Here is a 19,857-nt window from a genome sequence, read left to right as displayed (position 1 = left end):
TGGACTGAAGCCGATTTTGTTATTTCTATAGATCTCTAACATATTGCCTGTGAAGGAAGAACATGAAATACCCTCATTAAATAGTCAACAGTGTTCTAGTCTTTTTGCTTGTGAAGTTGTGAAGATGCATGTCATTTGCAATTTAAATGGCGTGAGTGGGAGTGAGTATTGAGCTGACCTGTATTTCAGAGGGAGACCTCTGCCAAGTTACAAGCATCTTTTAGAATTTCTCCACAAGGCTGTGCTGTGGTTTAAAGAGTTCCCTTTTCATCCATTCTACACGATCAGACCTTATCAGTCTGCTTCATCACTTCTGAACCACTCGGCAAGCTCGATGTATACATCACCAATCAGTGTTACAACACGTGTTATTCAATACACGTGTGATACGCAACATGCTAATTAGTCCAAAAAAGGCCCATCAATTCAATAGTCTACTGCAACAGTGGCAAGAGAAAGATAGTGGAAAGACTTAAATGTAATGAGTTGCAGAGAGTTTTAGGGCAGCGTCCCACTTCACTCCACCTGTAGAACACTTTTGTTATTATCCGTTAAAGCTGTCAGATGCTCTCCCACACTCCTACACACTCACACAGAACAATCACACAACATCACACATTCCCTCGCTTACTTAGTTTCACACATGCCCAGGATTACACATGCGAAGCAGCCCTACTGAAATATGTTCACTCTCTTCTTTTTTTGAGCTAAAAAAGATCAAGACAGGAGCTGCATCTGACATTTAAGACTAAAGCTCTAGAAACATGAAGTGAGGAGCTCATTTTGAGCTAATGACCTTTTTTGATTGCTCTGAAAAACCAAACATTATGAAAGTCAACAGAGGCCATGCTGGCTAGGTTGAAATCCTTATTACATTTTTGGCTGTCAAAACAAAAGTGACCTTGATCAGACAGGGAGCTCAGGCATTTTATTAAGACATGCAATGCTCCAGCACATTAAACAGCTGGACTCAAAAATAGGACCTGGCCCCCTTCAGTAGTGAGAAACAGTTCTCCTTTGGGTCTCTGTGTATGAAAAACAGACAAAATCCTAAACACAAGCAACCTGCTTTTGCTTGAGGGAAATTGATTATTGAATGTTTTCCATAATTTATATGCCTCTGGGATGGAAAGCTCTAAATTTAAGCTTCCACTGTCTATTTAACATTGATCTTCCCCTGTGTGATGCAGGACAAGCCATTGCCACATGGCTTACTGTAATATTGATGTGGAGGCCATCCTAATTTAAGCTCTTTTACTTAGTCTGGATGCCCTTCAATATTGGAAAGAAAACACAGGTTTGTGCACTGAATACTCCAATGTCCTTGAACAGAAGAGCAAATTGTCTGTGTCTGTGTGGAAAATAAGGTGAATGACTCTCCAGTCTCCTATTACATTCTGCATGTTGAAATAAACCAGTCATTCCCCTTGCTCGCAAGTCACTTTGTGTAAGGCATAATGCCAGTTACTTGATGCTCAAGTGATCTTCGCTTGCTTGCATTTTTGGCTACAGCTAATTGTGTTTGTAATAATTTGCTAAATAGTAATTTGTTTGATGACTTTCTAGTCTAAGATAAGGACAGGAAGAGGACAACATAATAAACATAAGGGTCATAAAAGCGGTATTACATCAGCAAGGGTCAAAGGTGAGCTACTTTCTGATGGAAGCAGTAATTTTATGTGTTGAAACCCGGAGAGAAGCTTTTGCCTTATTTATTAAAAATTTTTGTATGTGGCGCCTATATATTCTAATATTTATACATATAGTATTTTATGTGTGCATATATACATCTCAATTATAGAATTTTATATACAGGGTTATAAAAACATGCAGTTTTCAACAGCACAGTGAATGTCATACTAGTATACTAAATTTTAAGTTCATATAAATAGTAACAAACCGATATTAATTTATATATTCACATCGAATTTAGTTCCATCTATAGCACACACTTGAGTCAGTCTCTTTCCATTATGACTGTAATGAAGATTTTTAAAAGTTCAGTTTTTGAGGCTACAATGTGTACTGGTGTTCCTGCCGGTACTGGTATTTAGTCAACATCCTCTGATGATAGACACTTTTGTTTGGCTTCATGATCCTCAAATGTCACTTTTTTGTTCCTCTTTGGATCAATCCATGAGTTTTTTATGACTGAATTGGTTGGCAAAGGATCTGTCTCGATGATGGACACCACCCTTTTTTTCATTTTACTTTTTAGAACCTTTTGAAATTTCTGACGTGTGAAAGCATAGAGAAGCGGATGGAAGACCGTTGTTCCATACGCCATGACCAGGAGGCCCAGACGTAGCTTCACATTGAGGTCACTGGGGCCTGTGCTGAGGATGATGCTGTTTAGAACAGTAATAGGGGTCCAGCACAGCAGAAAGGTGGAGATGATAAGGAGCGACATGCGGAAAACCCGCTTCTGCCTTTCCCGCCGCTCCCGGTGCCGTTTCACAGCTCGCCGCAGGGCAATGATCACAGACACTGAGGTTCTCATGCCCAGTGGCACATTACGGGTCCCACTGCTGCCCTGAGAGCCATCTGTGACTTCAGGCAACTGCTGTTGTGAGGACGACATAAGTGAAATGTTCTTTTTCCATCGCATCTTCTTCTTCTTCTGTGAGGTGTGGAAGCGCGTTCCGATGCGGATGTTTAACGCTTGCAAGATTTTAGAGTAAGTGACCAGCATGACCACAGCAGTGAAGCAGAAGATAGGGATCTGTGCAACCAGGTGGTAATACAGACCTAACTCAGTGTAGTACTCATTTACATGCACCACAGCAGTCTGGTTGGCTTTGGTTGTCTCTGGTCCAAAAAAGCCCACCTCAATGAAGGGCACCAGGAAACTAAGAAAAGACAGCACCCAGATACCCCCCAACAGAGCAACTGCTCGGCCCATGGTCAGCACACGATTGGCTGGTTTGACAGAGATATCATAGCGATCAAGTGTGATGGCTAGCACATTTGCTGCCGTGGCCACACTGGCAAAGGACACGCAGGCCTCATGGAAACAGCAGACCAGCACAGTGTCACCTTGCAGCGAGAGAAGTAGCACAACGATGGTCAGCGGGATGCAGCACACACACACCAGCACATCGAGCACATGCAGGTTCATGGTCACGATGTTGCTAACAGAGTTGACCAGGTTGGACTTCATGCAGTACAAGACAAGCACAGTGAGGTTGCTGCTCAGGCCCAGCACTATCTCTAGCATCAGGAAGCCAGTTAGGGAGACCTGGAAACTGAGGGGGTAGGGGTGAGGTTCGTCCGCCGTCATGGCTGGGCTTGCGGTCTCCGTCATGTCCAAGACTGTAACGTTACTCATGGTGCCTTTTTCCTCCTGTGCTGAAGGGATCGACCTGTGCATTATCCTGTTTCAAAAAAGGAAGTGAACAGAATTAGAAAACAAATTCAGGACAACATTATGGAGATTATGTGTTCAAATGATTAAATATAGCACACTAAATGAGTGTTCACAAGTAAGAAGGTTGTAGTATAATTATACACACAATATTAATACTATATTTTTTTAATTAACACAAGTCACTACAAGTACGCATGTTTTATTTTATTGCTTCTAACACTGAAATCTATGAAAGAGGGCTGAAGAAAGCACTGCAAATATCAGTTTGTTGTTGTTAGACTGTGGTGTTCCATATCAATGAAATGTTGCATGTTTTATCTATTTTTCTCAGACTTGATAATTGTAATACATGGAAAACAAAAGGGAACAGGAAACAGACTAGGGCAGAGATTTTTGGAAAGCACCTTAAAACATCAAGAGCTACAGGCACAAATGCCAGTAACCTTTTGTAATTTAATTTTTAGAAATATAAATCCAGTCGCCTGCATTTCAATGGGTATAATGCATTTTCACAGAATCTTCACACTACCGTATTGATGGCCACAGCATGAATGTATAATCAAATTATTCCATGTGTAGGCTCCTTACTACAAAGTACAAGTAAGTGGTTATTTTCTTGTTTATGTTTTTTGCAATGTGTATTTGTTCGAAGAGGAAGACCAAGAGCAGAGGCAAAGGGCTGGGGGTTGGGTGTGAGGACAGCACGTATTATATAAAGCGGCTTCAAGGTCGTGTATGGACACTGATGGCCACATAGAGCTCAAGGTAACATTAAAAAAAATAATCAGGTTTAGGGCAGAACTGAACTAAAGATAACATTTTGGAGTTGTTTTGGAGATATCCAAATATGCCTTGACGATATCCTAATATTAATTATTTAACTCATAGAAACTTACCCCTCTCCAGAGCTCTGTCTTTCTCAGTATCCACAGCGTGTGGTTGGCCCAGAAGAGTCTGGGTGGAGTCCAAGTCGAACATCACAACCAAGCATTTTTAAAGAAGAGTTTTGCACCTTTTTGTAATCCTTGCAGTCGAGCAGGGAATTCACATCTCCTGGTTTCCTCAATAGGTTGGCACTTCTTTATTTTTTTAATCAAACTGACTGCAACTCTTGGGTCACAGCCATGTTCTGGTTTAACAGTAGTAGGCCAGTATCCGCATTCCCTGTGGGTCATGGATAAAACTGTCCTATATCTCTCACATTTAGAAACCCCTCTCTGTGCCCATTTTATAAAATTGGATATAGTACTAAAACCCATAAAGGAAATCCAGAGAATTGTTTTGGATGATTCAGAGCACAGTTCATGTGTTGATCTATTAATACGTCCACTTCAGGTTTAAAAATAACTGTCTTTAAAGCTTTAGATGCTTCCAGTTTTTCATCGGCTTCAAATGACCCTGTCCTATATCAGTGTGCCTTTCTGTTGCCTGCACTGTATTCCCCGTAATTAAGATTTTATGGACCAAGCACGGTGATAAGTCCTTATTGATTTGCTGTTGTTGATTTACATAAGCCTCCACCAAGGAAACCAAGGTCACAGTATTGGTGAGGTCAGCCCTTGCGAGTGGATATGTGTGTGTGTGGAGTGGGGACTTTCATCCCCCTTGTTAGCAGTAGCCCATAAATCCAGTTTTGTCATTGCTGTGGCGAGTAATAAATCCATCCGCTTGTATTGAAGTGCATTCAGTTATTTATTTCATGCCACTGTTTTGCTTGTTCATGTAAATAATGACCATTTCCATCTCCAGTATAAGCTCTACTGAGCAATCTGGTTTCATATGCTTCATATAAGTCAACTTATACTGTGGATAAATGATGCGTCTTTTTGCCATGGTTCCTGTCTTGGCAAATTTCCAGAAGTATCGGGCTGGTGCTTGTGTGGACCAAACATTGCCCCAAAAGCATCTTCCCTTTCAGCTCCATGTCTCCAGATGCCTGACAGAGGAAGACAGAGCAAAAAAGCCTCAATGAACAAAACAGCTTGCACTAAGCCTGTCACCATAATCCCCATACTGTACATGCTCCTGTTGCAGGCTTAGGAAGTGCATTGCCTTTGGATTTGATTATGGTCTCTGTTAAGGTAAGTGAAAGGACAGCTAGGGAGCTGCAGAGGATAAGGACCAGAAGCTTGCATCTACTATACATACACACAGTTTCCCACCCTGAGCAAGTCCTTTTTAGGTAAGGTGTATGGGTTCCGAATCTGAGGCCCAAATCACTCTCACTGAGCATTTTTCTGTAGATTTTATAATATAGTATTTTATGAGATTGTGTGAGGGCTTTAAAAAAAATTAACCAGTTAAACTGGAAAGTTCACCCCAAACACCATAGCCCATTTTGTATTGATGAGAAAAAGACAATCTGATGGTGAGCACAAGCAATCCACATCAGAGAATTGCAAGTGTGAATTAGAGGCTAATGACGACTTGATATTTGTATACTACAGGAAGCTCAACATTATCTAGAAAAAAACACAGGATATGCATGCAAACAGCTTACTGACAGAAATTACTTCTCTTGTGTCTTTTTTCCTCTCTATCTTTCAAAGAAGAGCTGGTGTATCCATGGGAACCCAAACTCATGAGCTCTGCTTTCTCAAATAAAACCTCACTATATTAGTTCACAGTGTAACAAAAAAAGTGACTTTCGAAGATCATCACAGCAAATGTGCATCATTCTTATTAGTCAAGGTTGTTGATGTCACAAACTTACCTCTAATATAATGGACGTCCGAGCAGGTATAACTGTTTCATGAGAATCTTACAAATCCCAAGTGGTATAAAAGGAAATATGTTGCTTGAGGGTTTCACTACGGTATTTCCCTGAGGTTTCCAGAGTCCTGGAGATGAGTATTAAACATCCATAGTCCTTTCATCATCCAAACAGTCAAGTGTGCCAAGAAAATGAGAATACACAGGCAAATACAGGCAGTCCTCACACTTTCTTGTCCTGTCTTCCTTATCCCTGTTTTCTGTCTTGCTTTTTCTCTATTACACATATGTATACATGAACACACATTGCCCTCTTTATCTCTGCTTCGCTCTTCACGCTGTGGTGTGTGTCAGTGTGTGTGAAAGCTTGGCTCATCTACCCCAGCACGCTGTTGCACACTCTCACCCCACTCCTACTCTCTTTCTCTCTCTCTCTCTCTCTCTCTCTCTCTCTCTCTCTCTCTCTCTCTCTCTCTCTCTCTCTCTCTCTCTCTCTATCTCTCTCTCACTGCGGAGGTTTTGCAGTGCTACTCTCTGTCCTGATTGGTTTGTTATAATGGAGTTAACCCCTTTGTCTCCTGCAAGGGGAAAGCACTCCTGCTTTTGTTTTTCTTCAATTTTTGCCAAGCTTTAATAGTGATGTGGGCTACAGATCTGCTTGTTATCTGTATGAAGCTTGAACTAGTGAGCACATGATATGTGAACACTTGTTATTCAATAGTCATATTCCTTGATCAAAATGGGTAGTTTTCCTCAGGGGTGAAGGGTAGAAAGAGGGTATAACTGATCAGATTACTTTTGGAGTGTGTGTGCTTGTGTGTGTGTGTGCATGTACGTGAGTACGTGTGCGTGTGTGTGTGTGTGTGTGTGTGTGTGTGTGTGTGTGTTCAGTTGATTTGTGCGTGCATTAATACAGAGAGGGTGCCTGATTGATAGCTTCAATTATGTTGGCCTGTCACTTGGCAGAGGTACCCGTCAACTTCAATTCATTTTGCATGGCTCATTTGCCAGGTGAGCTAAAAGCTAGGGGGTGGGGCAAAGCTTCTCGTCTGAAGAGACAGTTACAGCATGCGTGTATGTGTGTGCACTGTGTCCACAGTTTAATTTAAAGCATTGCTAGCTGAAAACCCACGCTGTTCTTCCTCCCACTCCCAGCTCACATCAACAGAAGTTCCATGTTGTCAAGTTGGTGTACAGGAATAAGCCATTACTACAGAAAACACTGCTGTTGTTTGGGGACATTTTTTGGGGGGGGACTTCTGCTAATATTTACATTTTATAGACAGCCATTTTTTTTTCTTTTTAGCAATAATCATGTAATTGTGCAAAAAAGTGCATGTTGTTACGGTAAAGTTAGTATGTCTACATAGTGAACATATCTGCACTTACAGTAAGGGAAAACCTCTTTAGAGTGCAGGTAGTGTATTATTAAGTGGCACATATTCTTCTCTGCTAAAGGCAGTGCAACTCCTCAAACTTTTCACTAAAGACAGACTCAATATTTCATTTTCACATTAATATTTCAGTTGGATTTTCCTGCAGTCCCCAGACGTTTCTGACTGATATTCTGTTATTCTGACTCATTTTTCTTCCCCTTTGTTCTGCACTGAGTGTTAGAGAGAGAGAGAGAGAGAGAGAGAGAGAGAGAGAGAGAGAGAGAGAGAGAGACTACAACCAGAAGTTCTTGCTGTATGTTAATAATTTTATATAATCTTATATAGCATATTATCGCATGAATTATGAAATTAATAAAGGTAGGGTGGTTTGATATGTTCTGACATGAAGAAAATGTATTTTCCCATTTATAACAGTACAATCTGAAATATTTTACTCTGCTTTATATGTACCACAGTGAACCTTTTTATTCATTAACACAACACATGACACATATTGTTAAAATGTTTTTCTCACATTTAATTTCAGGAAAATTCTGTAACACAAGTTCCTGTTGTTATCTACAGTAAAGTACAGCAGCTATAAACCTCTCACCAGCATCTCTTTTTCCTTTCTGTAAGATTCTCCTGTGATGACCACCTTTTAAAAATCTGTTTATTAGACTTATATAATGTGGCATGTGTACCATATAAGTTCCTCGTTCATCTCAAAATCTATTTATTTCTCCTAAAGCATATCATTCAGAAATAACTCTGAATGATTCAGTAACAACAGTGAACCATGCAGCAGAAGGTATGTAAGACTACTAAGGGGTTCATTGTGAATTACAAGAAAGAATACTGATGTTGGATAAATGTAGGAACTGAGTGGAGTCGTTATCACACTCCAGCACTGAATCATTTTTTTCAGACTATTAAAGTTAAGAAATGTGTAAATGCATTATTTAGTAGTGGATAATATAAATCCTGCCAGACCGTACTGAAAACAAGTTTACTTTTCCTTCAGAATGTTTGAAGATTTTAAATCTTTCTTCCCTGCCGTATCTCTCCTGTGCACTGAAGCCTGAGGCAGTGGGATCCCTAGTAGATTAGCTATTTGCTAATAAAGCTGCTTGCCTTTGTGTTACTGAGGATGCTGACTGTGTTTTAATCAATGAGCTCTTAACACCCACTGTAAGACTGAGTACTATCTGAAGGAGCCAAACCTGCATTGAGGGGATCCTGAACCATAAAAGAGAACATGCAAAAGTCAAGACTATTCTCATATAAAAGGGTTCCTTTAGGAGGTTTAAAGGGTTTTAGTATTATAAAGATGATATTTGACCCATTGTGTATGGCTTTACATAGAACCTGTCAGAAGAATGAACCAAAAAAATTTTGTGTGTTAAGAACCTAATTTCTTGACTAAGGTTTTACCTAAAGTATTTAATTGGTTATTCTTTTGTTAGTAGACTTCCCTGCCTCTTAAAAAGGTGTTATGTTTCAAAAGAGGGAAACTAACTAAACAGCTAAATAAAGTAATAGAGCTCTGTCATAATTCAGGTGTAATTTCATTAATATGCTCTTTGTGAACCTTTGGAAAAAAAAGCCATTCATTTTAGACAGTTTAAATTACTGTCTCCTTTCCTCTCTATCATGTGCTCAACTCTAAACAGCCCACCTCACTAGACCACATAATTTAATTGTTGATGATTCCCATTGTTGTCTGTGACATTTAGTGCGCTCTCTTTCTCTTTAGCAAAGCACAAACGAGTTCTAATTTGACTGGGTTTTGAAGAGGTTCATCGTTAGAGGGAAATTGAAAAAGGATGAATTTTAATCCTAACCTGAATTTGAAATGAAACAGTGCTTAGTTGTTAAGTTTTTAATCTTTTAAATTGATTACATTGGGGAAATCTGTTCTATCGTTTGCTGGGGCAGAAAGGGAACGACTTCTGGGACATGCAGCACTTCCTGTGTCAGTAAGCTGTGTTTGTGCTGGGGTGTGAGAGAGCGGGGGGAAGGCGTGGGAAAGTCTGCTTGCCGCACAGGACGCATTCACAAGGTCATCAACACACTCTTCTTCTAGCCACGTTGGTTAGGGCCAACTGCAGCGTCATGCTGCGAAAAAACAGAAGCCATGATTATAGGATTAGAGGTTGTCATCAAACAGTCCTATATGAGGGTTACTGTAGTGAAGACTTGCAATGTGGGAGTTTAATCATATCAATATGTGTTTATATTGTTTTGTTATCTAGATTTGACATTGATATGTGCTGACTAAATTCCCTGTGGTGTTAATTTTCTGAGTGCCAATCAAAGTTATTTGTTCTGGCAAATTTAAATGTTCTGTCTTTAATTCCCAGATTCCCAAAAAGAAAAACCTTGTGCAGTATGGGATCAGGGGAACATAAGACAGCATATCAAATGAAGCTTAGCCATAAATAGGTACTAAAATGAAATGAATGGGATGTGAGTTCATCCATCATTATGTCAATGTACAGAGCCACGTGCAGTTTGGCTATTGTGGCCTCCCACAAAGTTGCGTGAAAGTCTGCTTGTTTTTTCTCCCTAGGGAATGAGAGGTTTGTGAGTTGGGAATTTTTGTTGAGAATCACATGGGGAATCACATGAACATCTCTACAAATATATGATACATGAACATCAGTAAAAGGGGTCATAAGTGGATATAGGTCATTTTAGCTTTCTCACGTTTCCCCCCTCATATATTTGTGGTACAAGGCTGTAAGACAGTGCTGTTTGGTTGCAGTAGTGGTATTGTTTTTTTTCTCTCTGATTTATACTGTGATTAGATTTCTTCCCCTAAGGTCAATCAATACCTCTGCAAGTGGTATTCCGTGTGAAACAGCTCAGTCTGACACATCATATACAAATGCACTGGGTACATTTGATGTTGTCCACAGTGCTCTTCACCGAATCTATGCTGATCCTTCAACCTCTGAGACATCTCCCTGGCTTCTCTTCAGAGGACCCTTGTTAATATTCAATGAGAACTATCTGCCACAGGGAGAGAATAAGCCAAGTCATGCATAAACATACACTGAGATTTAATTATATTCCTTGGTGAGAGCAATTGAAATTGCTATATGCATGATGTGAGGAAGCAAAGGGGAAATTAGATTTTGGAAGCACCTGGAAGTTAATGCTTTCGACACAGCACAGGGAGATTTGACAGGCATTAGGATTAGGATGCTCCAGTTACCAGAATTCACAAATATAAGGGATGTTAAGGTCAACAACTTTGGGCAGTATTGAGAAAATGAACTTTGTTAAGCAGGAAACATCAGATTTGAACATCAGACAGGTTAAATGAAGGAGAGGAAATGTGTGATGAAAAAAGAAGTCCTGCTCTGTTTGTGAGTGTGAGTGGCAGGCAGGGTCAGAATATGTGTTGACTGGTGAAGCATAACAGCAAACAAGGATTTAGTATTCTACATGGAAGCTATCTATCTGAACTCGGTGCAGAAACCCAGCACTGTAAATTAGCTGTGCCTGAAAGCAAGAACTGGCCTCTCGCCTCACATAAAAATCACACCAAGAAATATTTTATTTCATTCTGCTATATGTGCAAAGGCATCAGGAATATCAGGTAAACTGAAATATAGCTCCTCTACGCTATACACACATTAGACTTATCAATTATTTGCAAGATCAATTTCTTTTCCTTATCCTTAGTTTCACCCAACAGGAACCTCCTTCCTAAATTCTCTTGCTTTGTTCCTCATCTACTGTATATTACCTAATGAGCCTAATCTTTATCTTAAACCTTTACTTTAATAACAAGAAGGTCCATCTGTTCTAAAAGAGCTATAGTTAATATCAAGATAAAGTATTGTTCTTTGTCATTGAGTTATTTTTGTTCCCCTCCGCCAGATTCTATTGCATGGTCTATCTGTCTAGTTGATGAAGCTGCATAGAAATTGAGGCTAATGTTTAAGTGCAGGTGTATGCTATTTATTATACAGTACCTGAAAAGCATTTAATGATTGCCCTTTCTACATCAAAGATTAAAGAACAAATAACAACATTTCTACTTTAAAAAACAGTGCTCCTTAAATGGGAAAAAATAGAAAACCTGACACTGTGCAATGCAATCCATCTAGTTCATTGTCATGGTTACTGTTCAGTGCTTGCACAAACAGTCTTATTATGTTGGCTTATGCCAGTGTGTCTGTGTACTTCCGTATACACATGAACACATGCGTACACTTCATTTATACCTTTTACTTCGGTGGTTTAACTTTCAGCTCTTACGAGCATTTATCAGCGCAAGCTCTCGAAGCGTGACAGTTGTAATGAACCTATTAAGCATGAAATTGAGTTTTGTGATCTAGAGAGGGAGGGAAAAGAGGGAGAGTGTATACACTCTTCATGTTCTCCACATTTTGCTCACAAAACCTAATTAAACTGTTAGAGATTTGTCTTAACAGAGACAGGATTGTGCACTAAGCTTTTTCAGTATTACAAGAGCTTGCTTTAATGTAGTGGGTATTTCAAATAATACATCAACTTGCACAGAATTTAGTTGCCAGTTTAAGAAAAGAAGTATGTTTTTTTAATTGCAGATATTAATGTGGTTTGGATTACTATTCTTATTCTTACTATTCGATGTTCTGTATGGTACATTTTGTTATCTGCTGCTTTAAAAGTGCAAACATACACCAATCAACCATGACATTCAAACCACTGACAGGTGAATTAAATAACAGTGATTATGTCTTTATTATGCCACTTGTTAAGGAGTGGGATATATTAGGCAGCAAGTGACCAGTCAGTTAGTGAAGCTGATGTGTTGGGAGCAGGAAAAATGGGCAAGTGAAGAAACTTTGACAAGGGCCATATTGTGATGGCTAGATGATTGAGTCAGCGCATGGTCTTGGCGCTGAAAGTATGGTAAAGGTAAACTGGTGACAGGGTCATTAGATGTAAGGCTCATTGATGTGCATAGATAGCAAAGGCAAGCCATTCCGACACAATCCTACAGAACAGCTACTGTAGCACTAACTGCTGAAAAAATGAATGACTTAAAGAGTCTGTAGCTAATGCCTTGATGTCAGATACCACAGCACAAATTCAGAGGTTTTCAGAGGTGTTTTGGCAGATAGCTGAGGCTGATCAGTGTACATTTTCCATACGACATTCTTTCACATATAGGAAACACGTCACTGCATAAAAATAAATGGGATACTTGCCAAAATACTTATGGATCAAGGCAAAGCTCATAAATGGAACTTGGCAGATGACCAAAGCATTTGAATATGAACTTGACCTGTGTATAATTTAAATAATATAAATGTATTTTTCAATCATTTTGAAGCCTTCCAAGTCCTATAAAATATGAGATTACAGCAAAGATGATCATAGCTGGATAATATGAACAGTTCTGGCTTTTTGTTGCATCTCCCGCCTACCTGCCATGGTTTATTGAGCTCTGTGGTGCGGTCAGCATGCCCCCTGCAGAAGCACAGGCACTCTCCATGCCCTATTCTCTGCCATCTGACTCCCCATACTGATATGTACTCACACACACACACACACACACACACACACACACACACACACACACACACACACACACACACACACACACACACACACACACACACACACACTAACCTCCATCTGCCCACTCCCACACTGCTTCACCAGCTCAGCGTCGTGGGAGCAGCTTCAGAGAGGTGCGTTCGCAGCTCATTCCTGCACCATCTTTAACACCTGTGTCTCTCTGTGTGCTGTTGGCGCATGAAGGCAAGTGTGGTGGATTTCAGGCTTTCAGTTTTTTGAAAATTCAACACAGATGGGCTGTGATAAATTAGAATGTAAGACAATGACTGTAAGGTGAACCCCCTTTTATCACTATTTGTCCATTGCAAAGATGTTATAGATGTGCTACGATTTTGCCTCAAATTATGACGGTAGTATGAGATGAGCTTCCAGGTGTCAGAAATACACTTTAGTCAAAAAATACTGAAAGAAATCAGTAAAGATGTGCAATCTTCTCAATCCTCCTTATGACTCACATGAGAAAGAGAGAAAGGAGGAGATTGAGGATGGGGAGAGGGGGTGGGGGTGACAGTTGTTGAGGTGATTACCTCTTCACTAAAGTGCTGATTGCACACAGTCATTAATCAATGTGCTAATCAGGAATGAATTCTCCGATTATCTATGAAATTCACATTTGAGTACTTAAAGATTCTTTGCTCTCTGCCAAAGTAAATGTTGCTGGAGGAAGCTGAGAGTCTTCTCTTTTGAAGTAGAGGCGAGAGTATTTTTAGGCATGACACACATACAGTAGCAAAGAAGGCTGGATGGAAAGGCAAGAAGCACCGACATTTGGTGAAAAAGAGAGAGAGAGAGGGGGAGAGAGAGACGGAGAGAGAGAGAGAGAGAGAGAGAGAGAGAGAGAGAGAGAGAGAGAGAGAGAGAGAGAGAGAGAGAGAGAGAGAGCATTGAGTAATCCAGATTTTGAACTGCGAATTGCAGATTGTGGACATCTGAATATGGCCCAGATTTTTCTTTTTTTGGCTTCTTGAGCGGAAGAACACCTCCAGTCTGTTGACGTCAGGAATGATAGGGGATGATTGAAGGGCATATTTCACACTTCCTCTGTTTCTCTTTTTTCCATGACCAGTCCGCCTGTAATTCTACTCTCATTTAGCATTGATGTTTACAAAGACTATAATTAAACAGTGTTTAATGGTTTAATTACGTGGTTATTTCATACTTATACTATATTCTCAGTCAAATCTGGTAGATAAACAATATACCATACATGAAGAGCAGTTATTATGGTCCCCAGCTCTCATCATTATATAAGTAAACATATGCCAGTGTGTGTTGGACAGCTCTATTAAGACATGCACTCATCCACTGAGTACTCCCATCATGGATCATCTGAGTGTTAACAAGCACACTGTAAGCCAAATGACTTTATAATTGAATCTTTCCAGGTGGTTCACCTGTTTAACCAAAGTAAACATCAGAAAATAAGGTCACAGTAGCACAGAATGAACTGCTATGTAGACACTGACCTGTATAGACTGCACATTTAGGTGATGCACATTATACGTATAATGATACATTTCCACCCAAGTAACATGCGGTTTAAAAAACATTTCTTAATTTCCAAGTGAACGAATAGAACCATAGTTTCAAACTGGTGATCAATATTCAATTACAGGCCATAATTTTTAAAGGACATAGACATTGTACCTTACCTGACATTATTTTTGCGCATATGGCATACAGCCAAATGGACTGGCCAGGTTCCATATGCACAGTTCCGGTAAAAATCTTTGAATCCTGACTGAGGAACTCAAAAGACGACTGGGAACTATCAAGCCTAAATGAAGGCTGACACTTCAAGTGGAAATCCCTGGACGCAGATTAAATCTAGTAACAAACTGAAAAGTAGTTTGATTTTTCATTTCACTCCAACATTAGCTTGGACAGATTCTGATTAACCATTTATTGTGGTATTTCTGTGCTGTCATCATGATGTATTTCTCCAAAACACACACACTGACAAGCAAAGATTGCTATACTGGTAGCAGACAACATGGTGTAGTGTAGGCCTTAGTGGGGAAGGTGCTGGTGCTGTGATTAATACTGTGTTGCCCTTTGCTGTTCAAGAGCGTCAGGGCGCCATTAGTATTCTGAACATGGAAGCCAGGAGTGTTTGTGAAGTGAAGCAGACGACAACAGCAGAGCCCATGTTTATTCTGGCTGCTCCTCCAAGGCAGGCACACATATGTTACAAACCTGTAGTGTATCTGTTTGTTCACAAAGGGTTTTTAAATAACCTAACAGTATGTAGAATCTGTCAGTCTCCTTCACCAGACATAGACTTGAGACTGAATTGATGCTCTGTAAAAATAAGCTGTAATGCTTCACGTCGACTAAATAAATAACATATTACTGCAGTTTTTAGTCTCTTTTTCATATCGTTGCAAATTTTGCAGGACATTATGTTGTTGCCTTCTACATAACAAGTGTACATTTGTTATGCATTTGTTATGCATGAGTGTGGTCTTGCTGCCATCCCTGTCAGAGCATGTTTTCTAAAGGCATGGTTCTCTGTGGTCTGTGGCAGCGTCTCAGTGTGAAATGACTGCACATAGCTCAGTGATTCATTCTGCCAGAAGCTTTGGATGGTGCGCATAAAATGATGCTGAGGATGCACCATCAATCTGTAAATGCGTGCATCCACTGAGCCTATCAGTAAGATAAACTTGTGACGAGAGTGGGTATATAAACTACTTGCCTTGCTGTGTTTATGGCCTTTGTGGAAATTGTTTATGTGAAACACGATGTGTAGTTCACTTTACAGCAGTTGAGCAGCAATTAACACTGCATAACGTCAGACACACATTTCGGCAGAAGCAGTAAGATGGACAATTTCAGAATAACACAAGACTGAAAACAGTAAAATCCATTTTATATAAATTCCCTGTACATAAATTCAGTGCTTTCAAAATTTGAATGTCATCTGGACATTAACAACAATATAGATATAATATAAAATATGAACCTCGTGCACTAGGTCTTCTTTATTCACAAACCTTTGGCCATATAGTGTATGTACAATTTAAGGACAGTGGAAATACAAAGTGTATGAAATATCTTTTGGCATGGTGGATTCTTTATGGTGTATAAGTTTTCATTTAAAGCAGTCATAAAATACATTGTAAACACAGAACGGAAAGATTTCATTTTTCTCCTGGCTGCACATTTATATTTTCATGTGCAGCAGTCAGCAGATATTTTCATTGACTTGTGTGTTACTACAGCTATTCAAATATTCTATCCCCTACCCTAAAATAACCTTAACCTTAGTAACTAAAGCATTGCATTTTTGTTTTTAAGTAAAAGTACTTATGGGGATGAAGTGAATGCTGATTCAGTCCTTTGCAGTGATTTTTCTGTCTACTATTCAGGTTCATAATAGCTCTGAGTTTGGGAACAACAGTCAATGCATATAGCCAATTGCATCCATGATGGCTGCCCTATGATGTATACTTCCACTGCACAACATTAATAGCCTTCTTCATGTAATCGCAATGTCATGATCAACCAAACACAACTATAAATTATAACACTAGCTCATTCAGCTTCTCATCAATGCTGATTTGTGCATGACAGTTATTGAGCCAAGCAGACAAGGACATCCAGCAAGAATTACTAAATACCCTGAGGTGTGAGATGATGTAGAAGCTTATAAATATCTGCTAGGAGAACATCATTAACCAAGTGTCTGTTCCAAGATTTAACACATAGTTCAGTGTTCCAAAGGGAATAATAAAAAAAACCCATGAAGTAGTAGTGGTACAGATATTAAAATGAGCAAAGAATCCCCCTCTTAATAAATACAGAGATTGTGGCTACGTCATCCCAGCATTATGAACACTAATTCCTATGATCCCCAGCTATCTTCATTGTCGTTCACAATTACCACACTTGTTGAAGTCTCACTCCAGGCTTGCACGCCTGTCATTTTGCCAATCACCTAACCGATTGACTGTTTATTGTTTTGAATATTAACTAGTCTTTTCTGATTTGAAAGAAAGCTTTGCGGATGCATACAGGTTTTAGTACAATTCAATAAGACTCACACCGAGGCAAGCAAACTGGCCCTGTTTTTTTAACTCCTATCGACTCCAGTTCCAAGAATATCAAGGCTGTTGCTTTGTCACACATTTATCTATCAAGCTCCAAGCCTGTGACTACTGACACTATCCTACATGAATCCTGCTTTATTGCAGCTATCATCTGAGACACTGACTGATAAATCAGGACCTTCAAGATCACCCTGCTCCTGGCCAGTGTCCACAGACAATGGCTTCATCCCTTCTAATTTCCACAATGCTCTGATCACATGTGTTCACACTTCACTAGCCACAGGACACCCAGGTGTCACAAAAACTTGCCAGTTCCTCTGCATGAAAAATTGTTACAAGACAGTCAACAAATCATGTTCAATTTGTGCCAAAGGCAAAGTCGCCCATACTCCCCAGCAGGCCATATCCTCCCTGTTCTAGTCTCATCTTGCCAAGGCTAAGCAAATAACCAACCAGCTGCTTCTTTAAATCTCTCAGACTCATACCTCACCTTGCCTTGTCAACCGCCTTTGAAATGGCAGGGAGTGAATTGCAAGTTTGATTTCTATGTACTAAGCATCTGATTGGAAGTTTCCTCAGCATAACCAAAAGAATAAAATGAATGGACACCCAAACCTCTGTCACTTGGCAACAAAGAACATAGCATTCCAGTCTATACATGGAACACCTAACTCACAAATATGCCATCAGTCGATTATTGGTTTAAGGAACATAAGAGAGCAGCAGAACAAGAAGATCAATCGTGTCGCTTACCAACTACACTTCCTATAATCTCAGCACGAACAATACTCCAACACTATTATCACTCACTAGATAAGTGATTTGTTGTTGTCTGTGATGTTACTAAACGGTTCTGTTTTGTTTTGCATCACAATTTTCATTTCAGTTATGTTTACTGTTCTCCTATTTGCTTTGCCTAGTTCAACCCTGTTTGCTCTTGTTTCAATACCTGCTCCATTGCTTGTCTTGAGTATTGCTTTCTGTTTTTTTTTTTCAAAAGTTTACATTCATTTGCACCTGTCTGTCTGTCTAAAATAGGTATACACACATCACAGGTATGTTGATTTAGGTTTTATCAGCTCATCCTTTTGGATACAACAAAAGATTAGTGTGAATGGGATTGAATAAGGTAAGTTCTGGTCCACTGCCTGTTTGCACAGTTACATCAACAGTTGATTTTTAATGTTTATTGAATCTCTAGGCTCTGTGCTTTGTCAGCCATATTTTAAACATGTTGACGGCATCCTGTCCTCAGAAAGAGTCTGCGTACAAATGGAAAACGTAGCTCTCAAAAGAAGTTTAGCAAAGCAAAACATTTTTATGAAGGTTGATTAAAATGCTAAACTTCTGTTTTTTCTTTTAGATTCAGACTTTTTGAGAACCAGTTTTCCCACAGATGTGAGATCTTACGTTCAGTAAGTTACCTATCCATGGCTTGTACATCTGTCCTTACAGTTGATTCTTGTGACTTATGATTCAACAATGACATGATATAAATATACTACCTATATTTACTCATCATAAAATCATGTTTCACTCCGTCCAGGGTGTATCCTGCCTTGAAGCCCGATGACGCCTGAGATAGGCACAGGCTCCCCGTGACCCGAGAAGTTTGGATAAGCGGTAGAAAATGAATGAATGAATGAATGAATGAATGAATGAATGAATGAATGAATGAATGAAAATCATGTTTCCTTTGTTCTGAATACAACTGTGTCACCCATGAAGTATCATCATGTGATTTCATGTGGTCTGCTGTGGTAGTGCTTTTAATGCAAATGGAAGGTAATTATATTGCTTTTTTCTCCATTGCAATGAGGACAAGGACACTTTAATCATTTGAATATGTCCTTGTTTAAGAGTGCAGGACATGGCTTTATTTTGCAATGAACTAGGAATTATATTATTGTAATCATTCATGAACAAAACATGGCCCTAAGTGACCCAGAATAATTTGTTTTCAAAATTGGCTCTTTCTCTGAGACTGAAGTGTTCGTGGTTTAACATTTATAATAAGTGGTTTACCAGAAATTTTTTAGCAGATAAATGAGACATGCCAGAGTGCAAATTTGGGATAACTATTCTGTTAAGCTGACAAATGAACATTTAAGTGTTTGCCACCCTGCATATAATAGAGCTTTAATAGGCAACATTCCATTTCACCTCCCATCTTCATCTGGGCTCTTATGGCATCTTTGTGCATGTTATCTGATGATACACATCCCGAACTGTTAACACAAACAAGTTCCTAGGTGCACCTTTTCCTGTTCATGTTTGATTTTTACTCTCTGTGCACAGCACACAATGTATTTCACCATAAGAATGAGTAAAATAAGGTATAAAGGGAGACAAAGGAGTGAAGAATAAAAATGGGGACGCTCAACCTTTGAGTTCTTTATCTCCTCACTACAGTGGCCATCGGAAGGTTTTGTTCCTTTTTTATTCTCATTATCCACTGTAACCTTTGACTTCATTTGTGATGTTCAAAACAGACATCAAGACACTCTCACTCTCACTTTTTTGCTCTCTCTGTCACCTTTTCTGACCCTGCTGTAGCTTTTAAATGTCAACTGGAATCTGGTAGTGCTGGCTTGGTTATAGAGCATACAGTAAGAACTGAGGGACACACTCTCATACTGAGCAATTGTGCTGCAGGTTTAAGGATTATTCAGTCCATCTAGGTTTTAGCAATTTTGCAACTGTAGAAACCTCCTAGAAGAGAAACCTCCTGTAGAATCAATTCTCCTATTCTACTTTTATAGAAAGT

At 39.4% G+C, this 19,857-nt stretch overlaps 1 protein-coding gene across 1 annotated transcript; it reads right to left on the bottom strand.

The window, feature by feature from the left end:
- Positions 1-238: 238 nt before the first annotated feature.
- Positions 239-6,511, bottom strand: gpr22b (G protein-coupled receptor 22b). Its single transcript, XM_027172906.2, is given in 4 exon segments — positions 239-3,374; positions 4,264-4,285; positions 4,288-5,303; positions 6,081-6,511. Coding segments are annotated over 3 exon segments (1,404 nt in total). The 5' UTR covers positions 4,346-5,303; positions 6,081-6,511; the 3' UTR covers positions 239-2,050.
- Positions 6,512-19,857: the final 13,346 nt, after the last annotated feature.

The sequence above is a fragment of the Tachysurus fulvidraco genome, chromosome 10, assembly GCF_022655615.1.
Source record: "Tachysurus fulvidraco isolate hzauxx_2018 chromosome 10, HZAU_PFXX_2.0, whole genome shotgun sequence".
In the NCBI taxonomy this organism is placed as follows: Eukaryota; Metazoa; Chordata; class Actinopteri; order Siluriformes; family Bagridae; genus Tachysurus; species Tachysurus fulvidraco.
The sequence above is the reverse complement of the archived record's forward strand: the minus strand, read 5'-3'. Positions and strand labels throughout refer to the sequence as shown.